General features: G+C 34.6%; 1 protein-coding gene across 2 annotated transcripts in view; it reads left to right on the top strand.

The window, feature by feature from the left end:
* Window positions 1-5,043, top strand: part of LOC145267003 (uncharacterized) — a 57,920-nt gene extending 52,877 nt beyond the window's left edge. For both annotated transcript variants that reach the window (XM_080122903.1, XM_080122904.1), the window contains exon 7: window positions 3,883-5,043. In XM_080122903.1, the coding sequence (XP_079979029.1) occupies window positions 3,883-4,245 (363 nt within the window). In that variant the 3' untranslated portion in view covers window positions 4,246-5,043. The remainder of the gene's footprint in view (window positions 1-3,882) is intronic.
* Window positions 5,044-14,692: the final 9,649 nt, after the last annotated feature.

The following is a 14,692-nucleotide window of genomic DNA, read 5'->3' as shown; positions in this document are numbered from 1 at the left end:
ACCAATATTTCATAAGATACCAGGGTGTTGCAATCTCTAGCTTAGGTTAAAACATGGTTTCGCTGTTTAGCAGTCGTCTTATACAACCGATATATGAAAAATTTATTTGCCCGGGTGTTTGGAGGTGTATGTTGAGCAAAAAAAAAAAAGCGGTCAATTTTTTTAACTTTGACCCCTATTATGACCCCTTAACATTTATTGTTTTGGGCTTAAATCAAGTTATTAAGTTAGATCCATGTCCAAGGAACCTATATCTAAAATCTCAAGTGTTTAGACCCAAAATTGTCGGAGGAGTTTGGTAGAGTTCTCAAAGGTCAAATCGTTGAACTTTGACCCCCTTAACAGCCAAATTTCTGGTCGAAAACTGATCACAAAGATTTTCCCAAATCTCAGTACCCTGTATATAAAATTTTGAGTCTGTAGACTTAAAATTGACAGACTTATTGTGTAGGGAACTGTACACAGACACAGACACATTCACTTTTATTTATTTGTGAAGCAAATTCCGTAAATTCATAATTAATTTCAAATTTATTCATAAAAAAATTCCCAAACTGTTACAAAACTTAATTGGATTGCTAGCTAAAAAACTGCAATATCAGCCATCTCATAAACATATTTACATAACCATGGAAATTGATAGTACACACATGAAACTCTAGTCCCCTTTGAAGTAATCTCCTCCTACTGCAATACACTTGCTGCACTATTTCAACAACTTCTGGAAGGTCCCCATGGGAGTCTTCTTGTGTGAGCGTGTCAATGACCCTCATCACTATGCATTCTGTAAATTCGTAATTAATTTCAAATTTATACATAAAAAATCCCAAAACTGCTACAAAAGTTAATTGAATGCAAATCACTTCAAAATTATTCAAATGCACAAATTCCCACATTTATGTAAAGTAATGTTTATGAACTGACCTTAATTGAGACGGCTGGTATTGCAGTTTTTTCCGAAGGGATTCAAATCTTGGGCTCCGTTATCGAAATGACAAACTTCAAATCATCTTCCACATTTCATGGATTTTGTTTTTAAGGATGAGAAGTTTTTTTGTTTTTTTTTTTTGTTTTTTTTACACATTGATCACCACTTATCAAGGCCCGGAAGCCACTCAGGGATAAGGGTTATTGCAAGTACATTACGTTAGTGTGGAGATTTGATAAAGTGTTTAATAAAGTGGGCGGTTCATTAGGAATTTGTTAACATTGGACTTGAAGACATCCAAGTTGTAGTCCGGAGGGAAGCAGGCAGACGGAACAGAGTTCCACAGGCGTGCAGTTCTAAGAAAGAAGCTTTGTTCATGGAATCCACGTTTTGATTTAGGCACAGATATAGAGTGGGGGAAATTTTTCACAGTGGATTCAGCGAGACGGGTGTTTTTCATGAAAGATTGGCGAGGGGGGACTAGAGATTGGAGTTCAGACGAGCACCTGCCATGGAAATAACGATAAAACAAGGATAGGCTCGCAACGTCTCTTCTGTGGGAGAGAGGTTGCAGGGTAGATAAAAGGGCATCCCCCACTAAGCCACGAAGTCTATTTTGTACTTTGTCAAGGCATGATGGGCTGTTTTTGGCCGCTCCTGCCCAGATATGGCAACAGTATTCCATCCTTGAACGTACTTGGCTTTTATATAGATAGAGAATTGCATCAGTAGTGAGATATCTTCTGGAGCAGTAGAAGGATCCCACCATCTTTCCAGCGACCTTGGCAACAGACTTGATGTACGTGTTCCATTGGTAAAATGCAGATTCACATAAATTCTTTCTTGCCATTCCTGATATTACTGGGAATTTTGAGGAACTTTTGCCCAAAGTTTATCAAAATTCTCAATGTTTTTTTTTTGTCATGTTTAATATAATATTCACATTTGGCTCAAAATCAATTGGCAACTGCGTCATTGGTGTTACAACCCCAAATAGGGTCACATACCACAGGTTGAGAACCACTGCTCTAAAGAAAGAAACATTCGAACACAAATGTTAAATATATGTCTAGGAAATAAAATAATATTTTGAATCAGAATTTTTTTTTTAACGGAAATCGCTCCAGACAAGTCATGAAGCCACTTGATATGAAAAGCTAAAAAGAAATACTTCAAGGCCAAAAACTAATCAATGATGAGTATTAGATGGATAGATTCCGACCTTGAAAACAGCAATTGTTTCCCTTTTGTCAGAAACGTCGCTCATGTTATATGAGGACTGATGGCACAGCTCCTGACTTCAGATAAAAATTTATTCATAAAAAATTTCAAAACTGCTACAAAAATTATTTGAACACAAATTTCCACCATTATGTAAAATATGTTCATGGCTGGTCCAACAACTTCTGAAAGTTCTCTTGTGTAAGCGTGTTAATGACTCTCATCACAGCCACTTTCATCTTAATTATCTCATAGCGACAGCCTCTGAGGTTTTCTTTGAGCTTAGAGAATAACCAAAAGTCACATGGAGCAAGGTCTGGACTATAGGGAGGGTGAGGAACTGTGTTGATGCCCATCTTGGTTAAATAGTCTGTGATTTTCTCTGAGCACCTTCGAACAAACTTTGCGCAAATCTTCCACATGTTCAATTCCTCACAAATAATTATGTGTACAGTTCCCACACTGACATCAAATTGTGCACTTATTGTCTCTATAGGCACATGATATTTCTTATCCATGAAATTCTTTATTTGGCCAATCAACTCTGGTGTTCTGACTTCCTTACTCCTTCCATACCTCTCATCAGCCCTCACAGATTCCTTGCCTTCCTTGAATCTCTTATGCCACTCAAAAAATGATACTTGGTTCATGCAAGATGGTCCAAAAACAGACTGATGCATTCAATATGTTTCTGTGGCATTTTTTTTGCAAATTTAAAACCAAATTTTATTGCATATCGTTCTTCTAAAGTATCCTCATGTCTAGATTGCATTTTTAAAATTCATCAGCTGTGACAATCAGGCTTTAGTAAGGTGTATTCCAATTCCTGCTGTAGCTGTTCATGGGAACCTGAAATCATAAAAATTGGTCAGTCATCTCATAAGATGTATAGCAATAACATATTGAATTTTCAAGAGTCAACGACAATTTTAAATGCCTGTACAAAAAAGTCTGGAAACTTATTGAAGGCACCTCGTTGTTTGTATATTTTTCACCATGTTTTTTATAGTAATCACATTCAACGTTCATGGCATTGGGGTTGCGCTGATTAATCAGAATCAAGAAAATCGTAACGTTTTGGAGTATCAATAACTAAATTGGAAAAATTAATTATTTTCCAATGCCAAAACGATTCTTTTAATGGCTTATTTTTAAATTTTATCTTGTTTAAAACTTTATTTTCCATCACAGATAAAATGATGAATATTTATTAATTTTAAATGAAAATTCAAATCTTTACATCAGTCCAAAAGTGTACGTTGTACGTTTAAGAAAATATAGACTTATAATATGTTGGTTTTTTGCTAATCTGAAAAAAAATATATAACTTTACAACTATATATTAAGAGATTTTAAAAGACTCGGAATCTGTAATTGTATTGGAATTGGGAATTTAAAACAGAATCAGTAATTGAATCGGAACTGGGGAAAAATATTGGAATCGTCCTATCACTAGTCATGATCCCATTTGGGGTCATGACCCACAAGTTGGAAACCACTGATCTATATATTTGGTTATAGAATTGTTTCTTTTTTAATATTTTGATTACCATAAAAAGCTTCACAAAATTAAAATATACTTGTATATTAATCAAATTTTTAATTATTCTTCTGTCCCATTTGAAACTTCTTGCATCAAGTAGCCTCCTCTCTTGTCTCAAGCATTTCCATCTAAAAAAGAAAATATGCCGACACATTTCGAATTTTTATGCTGTTGTCTTCTTTCTTTTCAGACAATCATTTCCTACCTTAAAATTGACATCGAATACGATGAGTGGCCCTGTCTACGTATGGCAATTGCTGACGGTAGCCTGTCCAACGTGAAACAGTTGGCGTTCGAGATCCACACGGTCCCAAAAAAAGTGATGGTCAACGCAGCGCACGAGAAGTCCATCCGTCCCCACAAAAAAGAATACATCGAAATGCACAATATTCTTTCGCAACTGCAGGCATTGAATTTCCAAAAGTTTGACTACCAACGAAATACGTTAATCGAATACACCTCCCCCGTCACGAACAAGAGCCGGTCTTTTGCCTATGAGTTGTATTACCTCAACACGAAATTCACGCAGCAAGACTACGATGCGGAGGTGTGAACATTTTTTTCATGGAGCAGTTCTGTAGTTACGCCCTAGATCTGTTTTGTTTTATTTTTAAAGTGTATTTAAACATATTGATTGTTATACAGTGGCGTGCAGAGGTTTGGTGGTGATCTGATGATGTCCGGAAGTAATTGTTTTATTGTATACTGCAAAGACTCAGGTATAAGTCCTAGTACTGAGAAATATTAGAAGAAAAAGAAATAGTTTGAATATTATTGAATGTCCTCTTTTCCTTTCTTTCAATTTGGATTCCAGAGACAACCATCTCTCTGCAGGTCATCATTGTTTTGAAAGTTTGAGATGCAAGGGGTTAAAAATTGAATCTCATCTGCGGAAATTTGAAATTTGTTTTTTAGAAATGCGGTTGCATATGTTGCATTAGGTGTCTGCATTTTCTTTGAATATTATTCGCTTTTAAGAACACTGGTTTTATGAATATGTATAAATGGGTATACACACACACACACACACACACACACACACACACACATATATATATATAAAAAAAGTTATGAAATTAAAAGGATGTAGTGTTTACCTGATATGTGCAAAGGTAAACTTCAATCTACTATAAATACCAGTATTTATAGATAGATAATTTAATCCCAACCGAATAAAAAAAGCTCAATATGCAATAGAGCTTATTTAATTTTGGATTATCTTGAGAAAATTTTCATGAAAGCTGAAACGTTATTTTTTTTACATATCCGACATTTTTTCACTTGTTTTTCTTGGCAATTTATAACTACAATAAATTGCGGTTTCACTTAATGCCATAACCAGCAAATTCTAGCATTGCTACAAATATAATTTGTTGATTTCTTTATGTCCTCTGATAAGAAAAATAGCAAGAATAGCATTCTTTGAAACTCTGCGGAATAAGGACTTTGTAAATTGTTTTTTGGAGTATTCAGTCGCACAATAAATTTTGATTAAGTTCAACTTACAGTTTTAAATTTCTTTGTCTTATATATATATATATATATATATATATAGAGAGAGAGAGAGAGATAGATATATAGTCAGTTATAAAAATATATATATGGCAATTAAGCTACACAGAATATTCTGTGTTTCATCCACACTAGGATTCGTCAGGCTTATGCGAAGAGTTGTGGTTGTCTCGCGTTTTTATACGCACCTTCTATTGAGTTTTTAGTTAGCCAATCAGATTCTTAGTTTTCACCGCTCCCTTCCTAATCAGCCAATGGGCAGGGACTTACAGGACAAAGGCCCAGTTGACCTTGGGTTCACCTCTTTCTTTGTATGTGCTTTTTTAGCGGGAAGCTTAGATATCTAGTGATTTGACCTATTTTAAATCTAGGTGTAGTTAAAAGTGTGTTTTTTTTTTATTATGTTAGTTTATATATATATATATATATATATATATATATATAGAGAGAGAGAGATAGATATAGATATCGATATATATAGATATAAGATAGTTAAAAGAATAAGATCGATTCTTGAAGGGGAGGTAATGCAAAGTTCAACAAATTGTATTGGAGCTTATATAGAATATCAATAAAATAAAAAAACGACAATATAAAAATATACGCTAATGCATATAGATTTATTCGTTTATTCAATAACGATGTTACGTCAGTTAGAGGTGTAGGATAAGTGAAAACTCTTTATACCATGGTATTTCGAAACCTAATGCTTCTCATCAGAAGAGGAGAAGATGCTAGGTAACATAATAGGGATGTCACATTTAGCGATAGCTACGTTAGAAAAGATGTCGCATTCCTATTGTGTTACTGATGAGAAGCATTAGGCTTTGAAATACCATGGTATAAAGAGTTTTCACTCGTTCTACACTCCTAATTGATGGAACATCCTTATTGAATAAACGAATAAATCTATATATATATTAGTATATATTTTTATATTGTTGTTTTTTTATTTTATTGATATTCTCTCACTCTCTATACTGAATGAATGACAAAAGTCTATATTCCAAAATTCATGATGTTGACCATCTTATAATTTATTCCTTTAATTCAGTTGACATTTAGAATTCTTTACAGTATCTATTGCATAGCACAAAATCAATCACTTAATTATTATATCAATGAAGGAATCTGTTTTGCCCTTAACTCATCAGAAGAAATAGCAACAATCAATCTATCCAAAAAAAAAGTGCGTTTTGATAAAAATCTGAAAATTGGAAGAGAAGCTGCAAATACCTTATAATATGTTTCCATTACACCATTTTCTATCTTTCTATTCCTCACTCTTACTCTCTCTTTCTTTCTTTCTCACTCTCTCTCTTTCTCTATCTCTCTTTCTCTCTTTCTCTAACTTCTTTCTCACTCTCTTTCTTTTTATATTAATTTCTATTTTTCTCTCTCTCTTTTTCTCTCTTTCACTCTTTCTCTTTCTCCTTCTCACTTTCTAACTCTTTTTCTCACTCTCTCTTTTTCATTCTCTCTTTTTCTCTCTCTCTTTTTCTCTCTCTCACTCTTTCTCTCTCTCCTTCTCACTTTCTAACTCCTTTTCTCACACTCTCTTTTTCACTCTCTCTTTTTATCTCTCTCTCTTTTTATCTCTCTCTTACTATTTCTCTCTCTCCTTCTCACTTTCTAACTCTCTTTCTCACTCTCTCTTTTTCTCTCTCTCTTTTTTCTTTTTCTGTCTCGCCCTCCCCCCTCTCTCACTCTCTCTCTTTCTCTATCTCTCTGTTTCTCTCTTTCTTATTCTCTCTCTCTCTCTCTCTTTCTCTAACTTCTTTCTCACTCTCTTTCTTTTTATATTAATTATTATATCAATCAGTGAATCACTAATAGATTCACTGATTGATATAATAATTAAGTGATTGATTTTCTGCTACGAAACAGATACTGTCAAGAATTGTAAATGCCAACTGAATTAAAGAAATAAATTGTAAGATGGTCAACATCATAAACTTTGGAATATAGACTTTTGTCATTCATTCACTATATTGCGCTGTAATTACATTGAGTTTCTTAAATAAGGATTGGTATATATTATTATATATGCTCAACTCCCTACATAGTGTCTCTGTAGATTTGGTCCCAAATAGTAGGACCTCGAGTCCAAGTGGCAGTATGCCTTATTTGGAATGAATAAGAGTTAAAAGAAGAAAAATTTTCCAATTCCTTTGCATCTAAATGAGAATGAAAGTTTATATGCTTGACAGACCAACGAACATGCAATATCAAGCTTAACTATTACAGACCAACGAAGAAGTTATTTGAAATTTCAGCACAATGGATTGCCTGAGGAACAAAGGACCTCGTAGGGATGCACGGCTTGCATCTAACCTGGCAGTAAACTGCTTTAACTCAAATTCACCTCCAAAGAGGCAAATTGCCACTGCGGCATAAGAGTCAACTATGAATTAGGCGCCACAGGTCAGGGTGAAGAGATGTGTCAAGTCTACTCCTGCTCTATCATTATTTTCATAACAGGTGCTCGACTGAGCTTCAGCTTATGATCTCCCCACCCCTGACAAACATTCACAACAATCATCTAGCTACAACCACTGTCAGCAATTCCCCTACTCTTTATCTCTGCCTCAAATTAAACAAACAGTTTCTTCAAGAAAATTGCCTGCCTGTGGAACTCTATGCTGCAAGGCTGCTTTCCAGTTGACTACAGCATGGTAGTTTTCAAGCCCAATGTAAACAAGTTCTTATTGAGCCACTCTTCTAAATAATCAAATTTCACCCAATTTCCACCACAACCAATCAATGTGGTGTTGTCTCACTAACCACCTGATAGTCATTGTCCTCGAGTGGCTTTCAGACCTTGATAAGTGGTTACCCCCCCTCCCCCTTTGCAAAATAAAAATGTAGGGAGTTGGGCAGCCAGCTTTTTGCATGTTAGTACAGTCAGGGAAGCAGGATAGAGGGAGAGAATTCGTAGGAAGAAACTGTTACGGCAGGAGACTCCCTCTCTGTTTCAGGTGCACGTCGATTTAAAATGGGGTGCCGGCCTAACCCGACAGACAAAATTGACGTTTATTTTTAGCTTCCTTATTTTGATCCGCTCACAGTTTAATTGGCAAAAACTTTAGATGTTGAAGCCTGATGGGAGTTTAAGATTTGTATCGACAGTAAAGAGTTGATGGACACTTTTCTTTTTTTTTTTTTTTTATTACATTTTCACCCTTAAACAAGGCACATTGCAACTTTGTTGTCGGGGGCTACTATCAGGGACATAGGCATCAGGGGTACTGTGTAGGGAGTTGAGCAGCAAGATGTCAGTTCACGTTGCACTTGAACTTCTGCATGTCAGTACAGTTGGGGAAGCAGGGACCCAGCAGGGAATTCCAAAGTCTAGCTGTCCTGAAGAAGAAACTACTGGAGTAGAAGGCTCTCTTACATCTAGGGATCTCTACTGTGAAGAGGTGGGATTTAGCTGCTTGTCGGGTTTGTCAGGGGTATTTACGTCGAAGGGGGTATGAGTGCTTGCAGTTTGTCAGAGCATTCACTATGGTTACATTTGGTTATATCTGACCTTTGTTACACTTTGTGACGTTGGCTACATTGTTTTAGATAATCTTCATTGTAGTGTGTGACATAGGTAACAGTTTTTATATTTGACCTTAATTTCACTTTGTTACACTGATAACGTTTTTCTGTGGTTGATGTTCATCACGACATTTTTTTTACTTGACCATCATTACACTTTCTGACATTGGTTACATTTTCATCTTATTTGACCATAATTGTGTCTTGTAGCATTGGTTACTGTTATGCCATCAACGGTACATAATACGAAGACAAGACAAACACCAAAGTTATTTTACAATATTACAATTTCACCATCGTACCGTCTGGTGGATTGCAATTGGAGGAGTAAATACTTATTGGGTGATACCACTTACTGGAAGAGTTCATTGTGAGATGATGTAACAACAGTTACATTTGGCATTTGTTACATTATTTATCATTAAACTTCATTGTATTTTGTGACATTTGTTACATTTTTTATCATTAAACTTTATTGTATTTTGTGACATTTGTTACATTTTTTATCATTAAACTTTATTGTATTTTGTGACATTTGTTACATTTTTTATCATTGACCTTTATTGTACTTTGTGGCATTTGTTACATTTTTTATCATTAAACTTTATTGTATTTGGTGACATTTGTTACATTTTTTATCATTAAACTTTATTGTATTTTGTGACATTTGTTACATTTTTTATCATTAAACTTTATTGTATTTTGTGACATTTGTTACATTTTTTATCATTGACCTTTATTGTACTTTGTGGCATTTGTTACAATTTTCAACTTGATCTGTGACATTGGTTACAGTTAGTAATAGCAGATCTTCATTATACCCGGCTTTATTTTCTATAAAATTTGTTATATTTTCTACTTGATCATTCACTGTGACATTTGTTACATTTTTTCTGAAGTTGATCTGTGTTGCACCCTGTGACATTCGTTACATATGGTTATAATTAACTTTATTCCACTTTTTGAGCTTGTCCTCATTCTTTTTTATTTTAACTTTGATCTGATCGGAGGCATCGAATTGACTTTTCCTCCTCCCTTTCCTTACTCTCTTTTTCTTCTCTGCCCAGCCTATTCCTCTCTCTGGACATGCGCATTACTTATTTTTATAGATTCCTTGAGAAATGAGTTGGTATAAGGGAATTAAGGTCATGATTAAAAAATCAGAGTTATATTTCTCTTTAGTTAGTACATAATTTGGCTAGAAAATTCCCCCTACACAACCCCACCCTGATAAAATCTGCACCAATTTAAGGTCAAAGAATAAATCATTTTTTTTCTAAACTTATTATTCATCCGGGACGGCACCAATTAAGAAAATACCAACTTTGTGTTTGACATTTTTTTGTTTTACTTGGACACACAAACATTGTATTTTTTTCCTTTTTTCAATGTCTTTATTATTTTTTAATTTTTATTATTTTGTTTCCTATTCCCCATCCTTTTATTCCTTATTTACTGAAGCTATCGTCTACATCTTTTTCTCTTATTAAATAATCTCACTACCCTACTCCCGTCCTTCTCCCGTCCCCCTCTTCTTTTACCTTTGAAATTTTTCTAATGCTCTCATCTCTCCCACCCCCAACTTTTCCATTTCTAATCTAAAATATATATATAATCGGTGTTATCTATTTTACACATGCCTTTATATAATGCTGATTTTTTGTCTTCTCTTATGATGAGAAGCATTCAGTTTTGAAATGCCATGGTCTAAAGAGGTTTCCCCTCCTATCTTTTTCTCTTTCACTTATTGTGATCGTCCTTAACCTTATTAACATGATATTTTAAGGAAGTTCGAATGTAACTTTAATCCTTGTATTCTTATTGTTTCTTATGTATTTTTTCTCTATATACTTCCTGTTTATATATATATATATATATATATATAAATTAATTTGGAAACATTTTTTAAATTATATTTCACCTTTTTGTTTTATACCAATCCCTAATTTATGAAGCTCAATATAATTACAGAGCAATATAATAAAGAAATGACAAAAGTCAATATTCCAAATTTCATGACGTTGACCATCTTACAATTGACATAATGAAAGAAAAAAATAAAATGTGATTGCAACTTCTTTTCCAATTTTCGGATTTTGTAGTCATGCCCAAATGCATTTTATTTTCTTTTGGTGGATTAATAGTTGCTGCTTCTTCCGATGAGTTAAGGGCAAAATAGATTCATTGATTGATATAATAATTAAATGAATAATTTTGTGGTATGAAGCAGATGCTGCCAAGAATTGTGAATGTCAACATATTTAAAGGAATAAATTATAAGATGATCAACATCATGAAATTTGGTATATAGGCTTTTGACACACACACACACACACACACACACACACACACATATATATATATATGATTTATGTATGGATTATAATTAAATTTTTTGCAGTAAAAATATAGAATTTTTAAACAAAATTTATTATTTTTAAAAAGGAATACATGAAATTTAAAATTCTTTTCTTAATCCATGGATTTTCAATGCATAGCTCATCTCTTCAAAAAAAAAAATGTCTTTAGCAAAATAATCATTATGGATAAAACATAATTTTGCTTTTTAGCACCTACATTGAAAATTAACAAAAAATATTTCTAAAGAAACATTTAAGGTGATTCAACGAGAAAATTGTGTTAAACACGAAAATCCTGTACCTTTTTTCTTGTATAGAATATAAAAATTATTTTCATTTCTATTCCCGGGCACCATTCGAATCGTGTACCGGAAATACATATCCTTTTTCTCGTTTAATCCAATTTTTACGTTGAATCACCTTAAAATATGTTCTTTTCTGTGTTCCTTTAAAAATAGTTTTAATTAATTTTCAATATATGTGCTAAAAAGCAAAATTATGTTTACCCATAATGATTATTTTGCTAAATATTATATATTTATGTTATATATAAATCATACAATTTTTACTTTGCAATATCTTGTTTGTTGAGCTTTTTATTTGGCTGGGATTGTCTTATATAAAATATTTCCTCACAACAATATTTTTTAAGACTGTAAACCACCCACAAGATTAATTAATCTGTGATTTGACTAATCTCATTGTTCGTATATATATATATATATATATATATATATATATATATATATATATAGCATGAAGTATATGGGGCAAATTTTAGACTATGAAATTTGTAAAGATGTAAATCACATAAAACTAATATTTAATGGTGATGGTGAATCGACTCCCCCCCCCCCGGTTATTTGGCAGATTCCTTTGCTGTTAACGTTTGATGCATTTTTTTTTTTTTTTTATCTGTATATTGTGTCATTTTTGTTCTATTTCTTTCGCACCCATTCCAATATTAAAAACAAAACATTTTTTGATTGTCTGTCTTGGTTCCATTTTTTATCACTATATTCCTTGCCCCCACTCACCCACTTGATTCTTTGACGATGAAATGTATTTATATTTTTAATAAAGAAAAAAGTTTCAACGAATCTGGATTTTTTTTTTTTTGTTGTTTGCTTATCTTTTGGCGTTGCTGCACTAGTTGCATTTTTATGTTTGCCAGGGTTCGCACAGACTTGTAAATATGGAAAAATGTCTTGAAAAGGGGCTTGAAAACTGTCTTCTTTATACTTAGTAAAAAATCATGTCGAAATATTAAAAATAAAATTGAAATATATTTATTTCGGTATTTAATATCTCGACACAAATTTTTTTTTTTTAAATATTAACAATAAAATTGAATTAAATACATTCTTCTGAAATTGCATCATTTCTGGCGATACAAGAGTTATGTCCCTTTATCACTAAACTACTCTATGTTATCTACATACTTAAGGGATGTAGCCCAAGTGAAATGCACAAAATAAATACTATTTAATTAAAATTATTTCTTAAATACTAGCATGACCTGTGGAAATTCCACAGCGGCATCTTTCATATGTATTATATTTCTGCTGGGTATTCTGTGGATGTTCAGCATTAATGGAGACCCCGTTATATTATTGTACCTATTTACAATGCCTCCCCACGGGACAGCGTTAGACACCAGGGTCGATTTTAACATGCAGAAAAAGTACAAAAATAAAAAAAATTGGCTCAGTCGTGAAGGACTGCTCCTCCACTGAAAGTGAATAAGAAATGGAAGTGTCGCATCTGAAGAACAGATGGTATTTATTTGCTTCCCCACTGAGCAAATTAGGCACAAGGCCGTTTTTAATGTGGAGAGAGAGGGAGGGGGAGGGAAAAGGGGACCAGCTCCCGATAGGTGGGAAATGGGAGCTGGATAGTGACAATTGGTATGAAGGGTTGCCCCTACATTGACCAAGGTCTGATACGTGGTGTTGGTATTTATTTGCTCCCCCACCGAGCAAATTAGGCACAAGGCCGATTTTTAATGTGAGGAGTGAAGGGGAAATGGGGACCAACTTCCTGGGGAGTAGGGGAGTAGGGGAGCTGGATAGTGACAATTGGTATGAAGGGTTGCCCCTACATTGACCAAGGTCATATGTGGGGTCGCCCCCACATATGGTCTTTGCTTGCAGTATCTGCCGGAACAGATGGTATTTATTTGCTCCCCCACCGAGCAAATTAGGCACAAGGCCGTTTTTAATGTGAGGTAAAAACCAGCTCCCCTAAAAGTAGGCAAAAAGGGGGCACTCTGGTTATCAAAAATAATAATTGTCCCAGTATAGAGGGTTTCCCCTCCATTGACTGGTACAAATTATCTTAAGTGCAGCATCTGCCGGAACAGATGGTATTTATTTGCTCCCCCACTGAGCAAATTAGGCACAAGGCCGTTTTTAATGTGAGGTAAAAACCAGCTCCCCTAAAAGGGGTCACTCTGGTTACCAAAAATAATAATTGTCCCAGTATAGAGGGTTTCCCCTCCATTGACTGGTACAAATTATCGTAAGTGCAGCATCTGCCGGAACAGATGGTATTTATTTGCTCCCCCACTGAGCAAATTAGGCACAAGGCCGTTTTTAATGTGAGGTAAAAACCAGCTCCCCTAAAAGTAGGCAAAAAGGGGGCACTCTGGTTACCAAAAATAATAATTGTCCCAGTATAGAGGGTTTCCCCTCCATTGACTGGTACAAATTATCTTAAGTGCAGCATCTGCCGGAACAGATGGTATTTATTTGCTCCCCCACTGAGCAAATTAGGCACAAGGCCGTTTTTAATGTGAGGTAAAAACCAGCTCCCCTAAAAGGGGTCACTCTGGTTACCAAAAATAATAATTGTCCCAGTATAGAGGGTTTCCCCTCCATTGACTGGTACAAATTATCTTAAGTGCAGTATCTGCCGGAACAGATGGTATTTATTTGCTCCCCCACTGAGCAAATTAGGCACAAGGCCGTTTTTAATGTGAGGTAAAAACCAGCTCCCCTAAAAGTAGGCAAAAAGGGGGCACTCTGGTTACCAAAAATAATAATTGTCCCAGTATAGAGGGTTTCCCCTCCATTGACTGGTACAAATTATCTTAAGTGCAGCATCTGCCGGAACAGATGGTATTTATTTGCTCCCCCACTGAGCAAATTAGGCACAAGGCCGTTTTTAATGTGAGGTAAAAACCAGCTCCCCTAAAAGGGGTCACTCTGGTTACCAAAAATAATAATTGTCCCAGTATAGAGGGTTTCCCCTCCATTGACTGGTACAAATTATCTTAAGTGCAGTATCTGCCGGAACAGATGGTATTTATTTGCTCCCCCACTGAGCAAATTAGGCACAAGGCCGTTTTTAATGTGAGGTAAAAACCAGCTCCCCTAAAAGGGGTCACTCTGGTTACCAAAAATAATAATTGTCCCAGTATAGAGGGTTTCCCCTCCATTGACTGGTACAAATTATCTTAAGTGCAGTATCTGCCGGAACAGATACTACACTTTGATCTTGGCCAAAGGCTCTTTTGTTAAAACTGTAAAATTATTTATCCAAGTAATTTGATTAATGTAGTATCAGAATAATTATTCTTAT

This window comes from Euprymna scolopes, chromosome 42, assembly GCF_053919585.1.
Source record: "Euprymna scolopes isolate OS-2025 chromosome 42, ASM5391958v1, whole genome shotgun sequence".
NCBI lineage: Eukaryota > Metazoa > Mollusca > Cephalopoda > Sepiida > Sepiolidae > Euprymna > Euprymna scolopes.
Note: the sequence above shows the minus strand (reverse complement) of the source record. Positions and strands in the feature narration are given on the sequence as shown.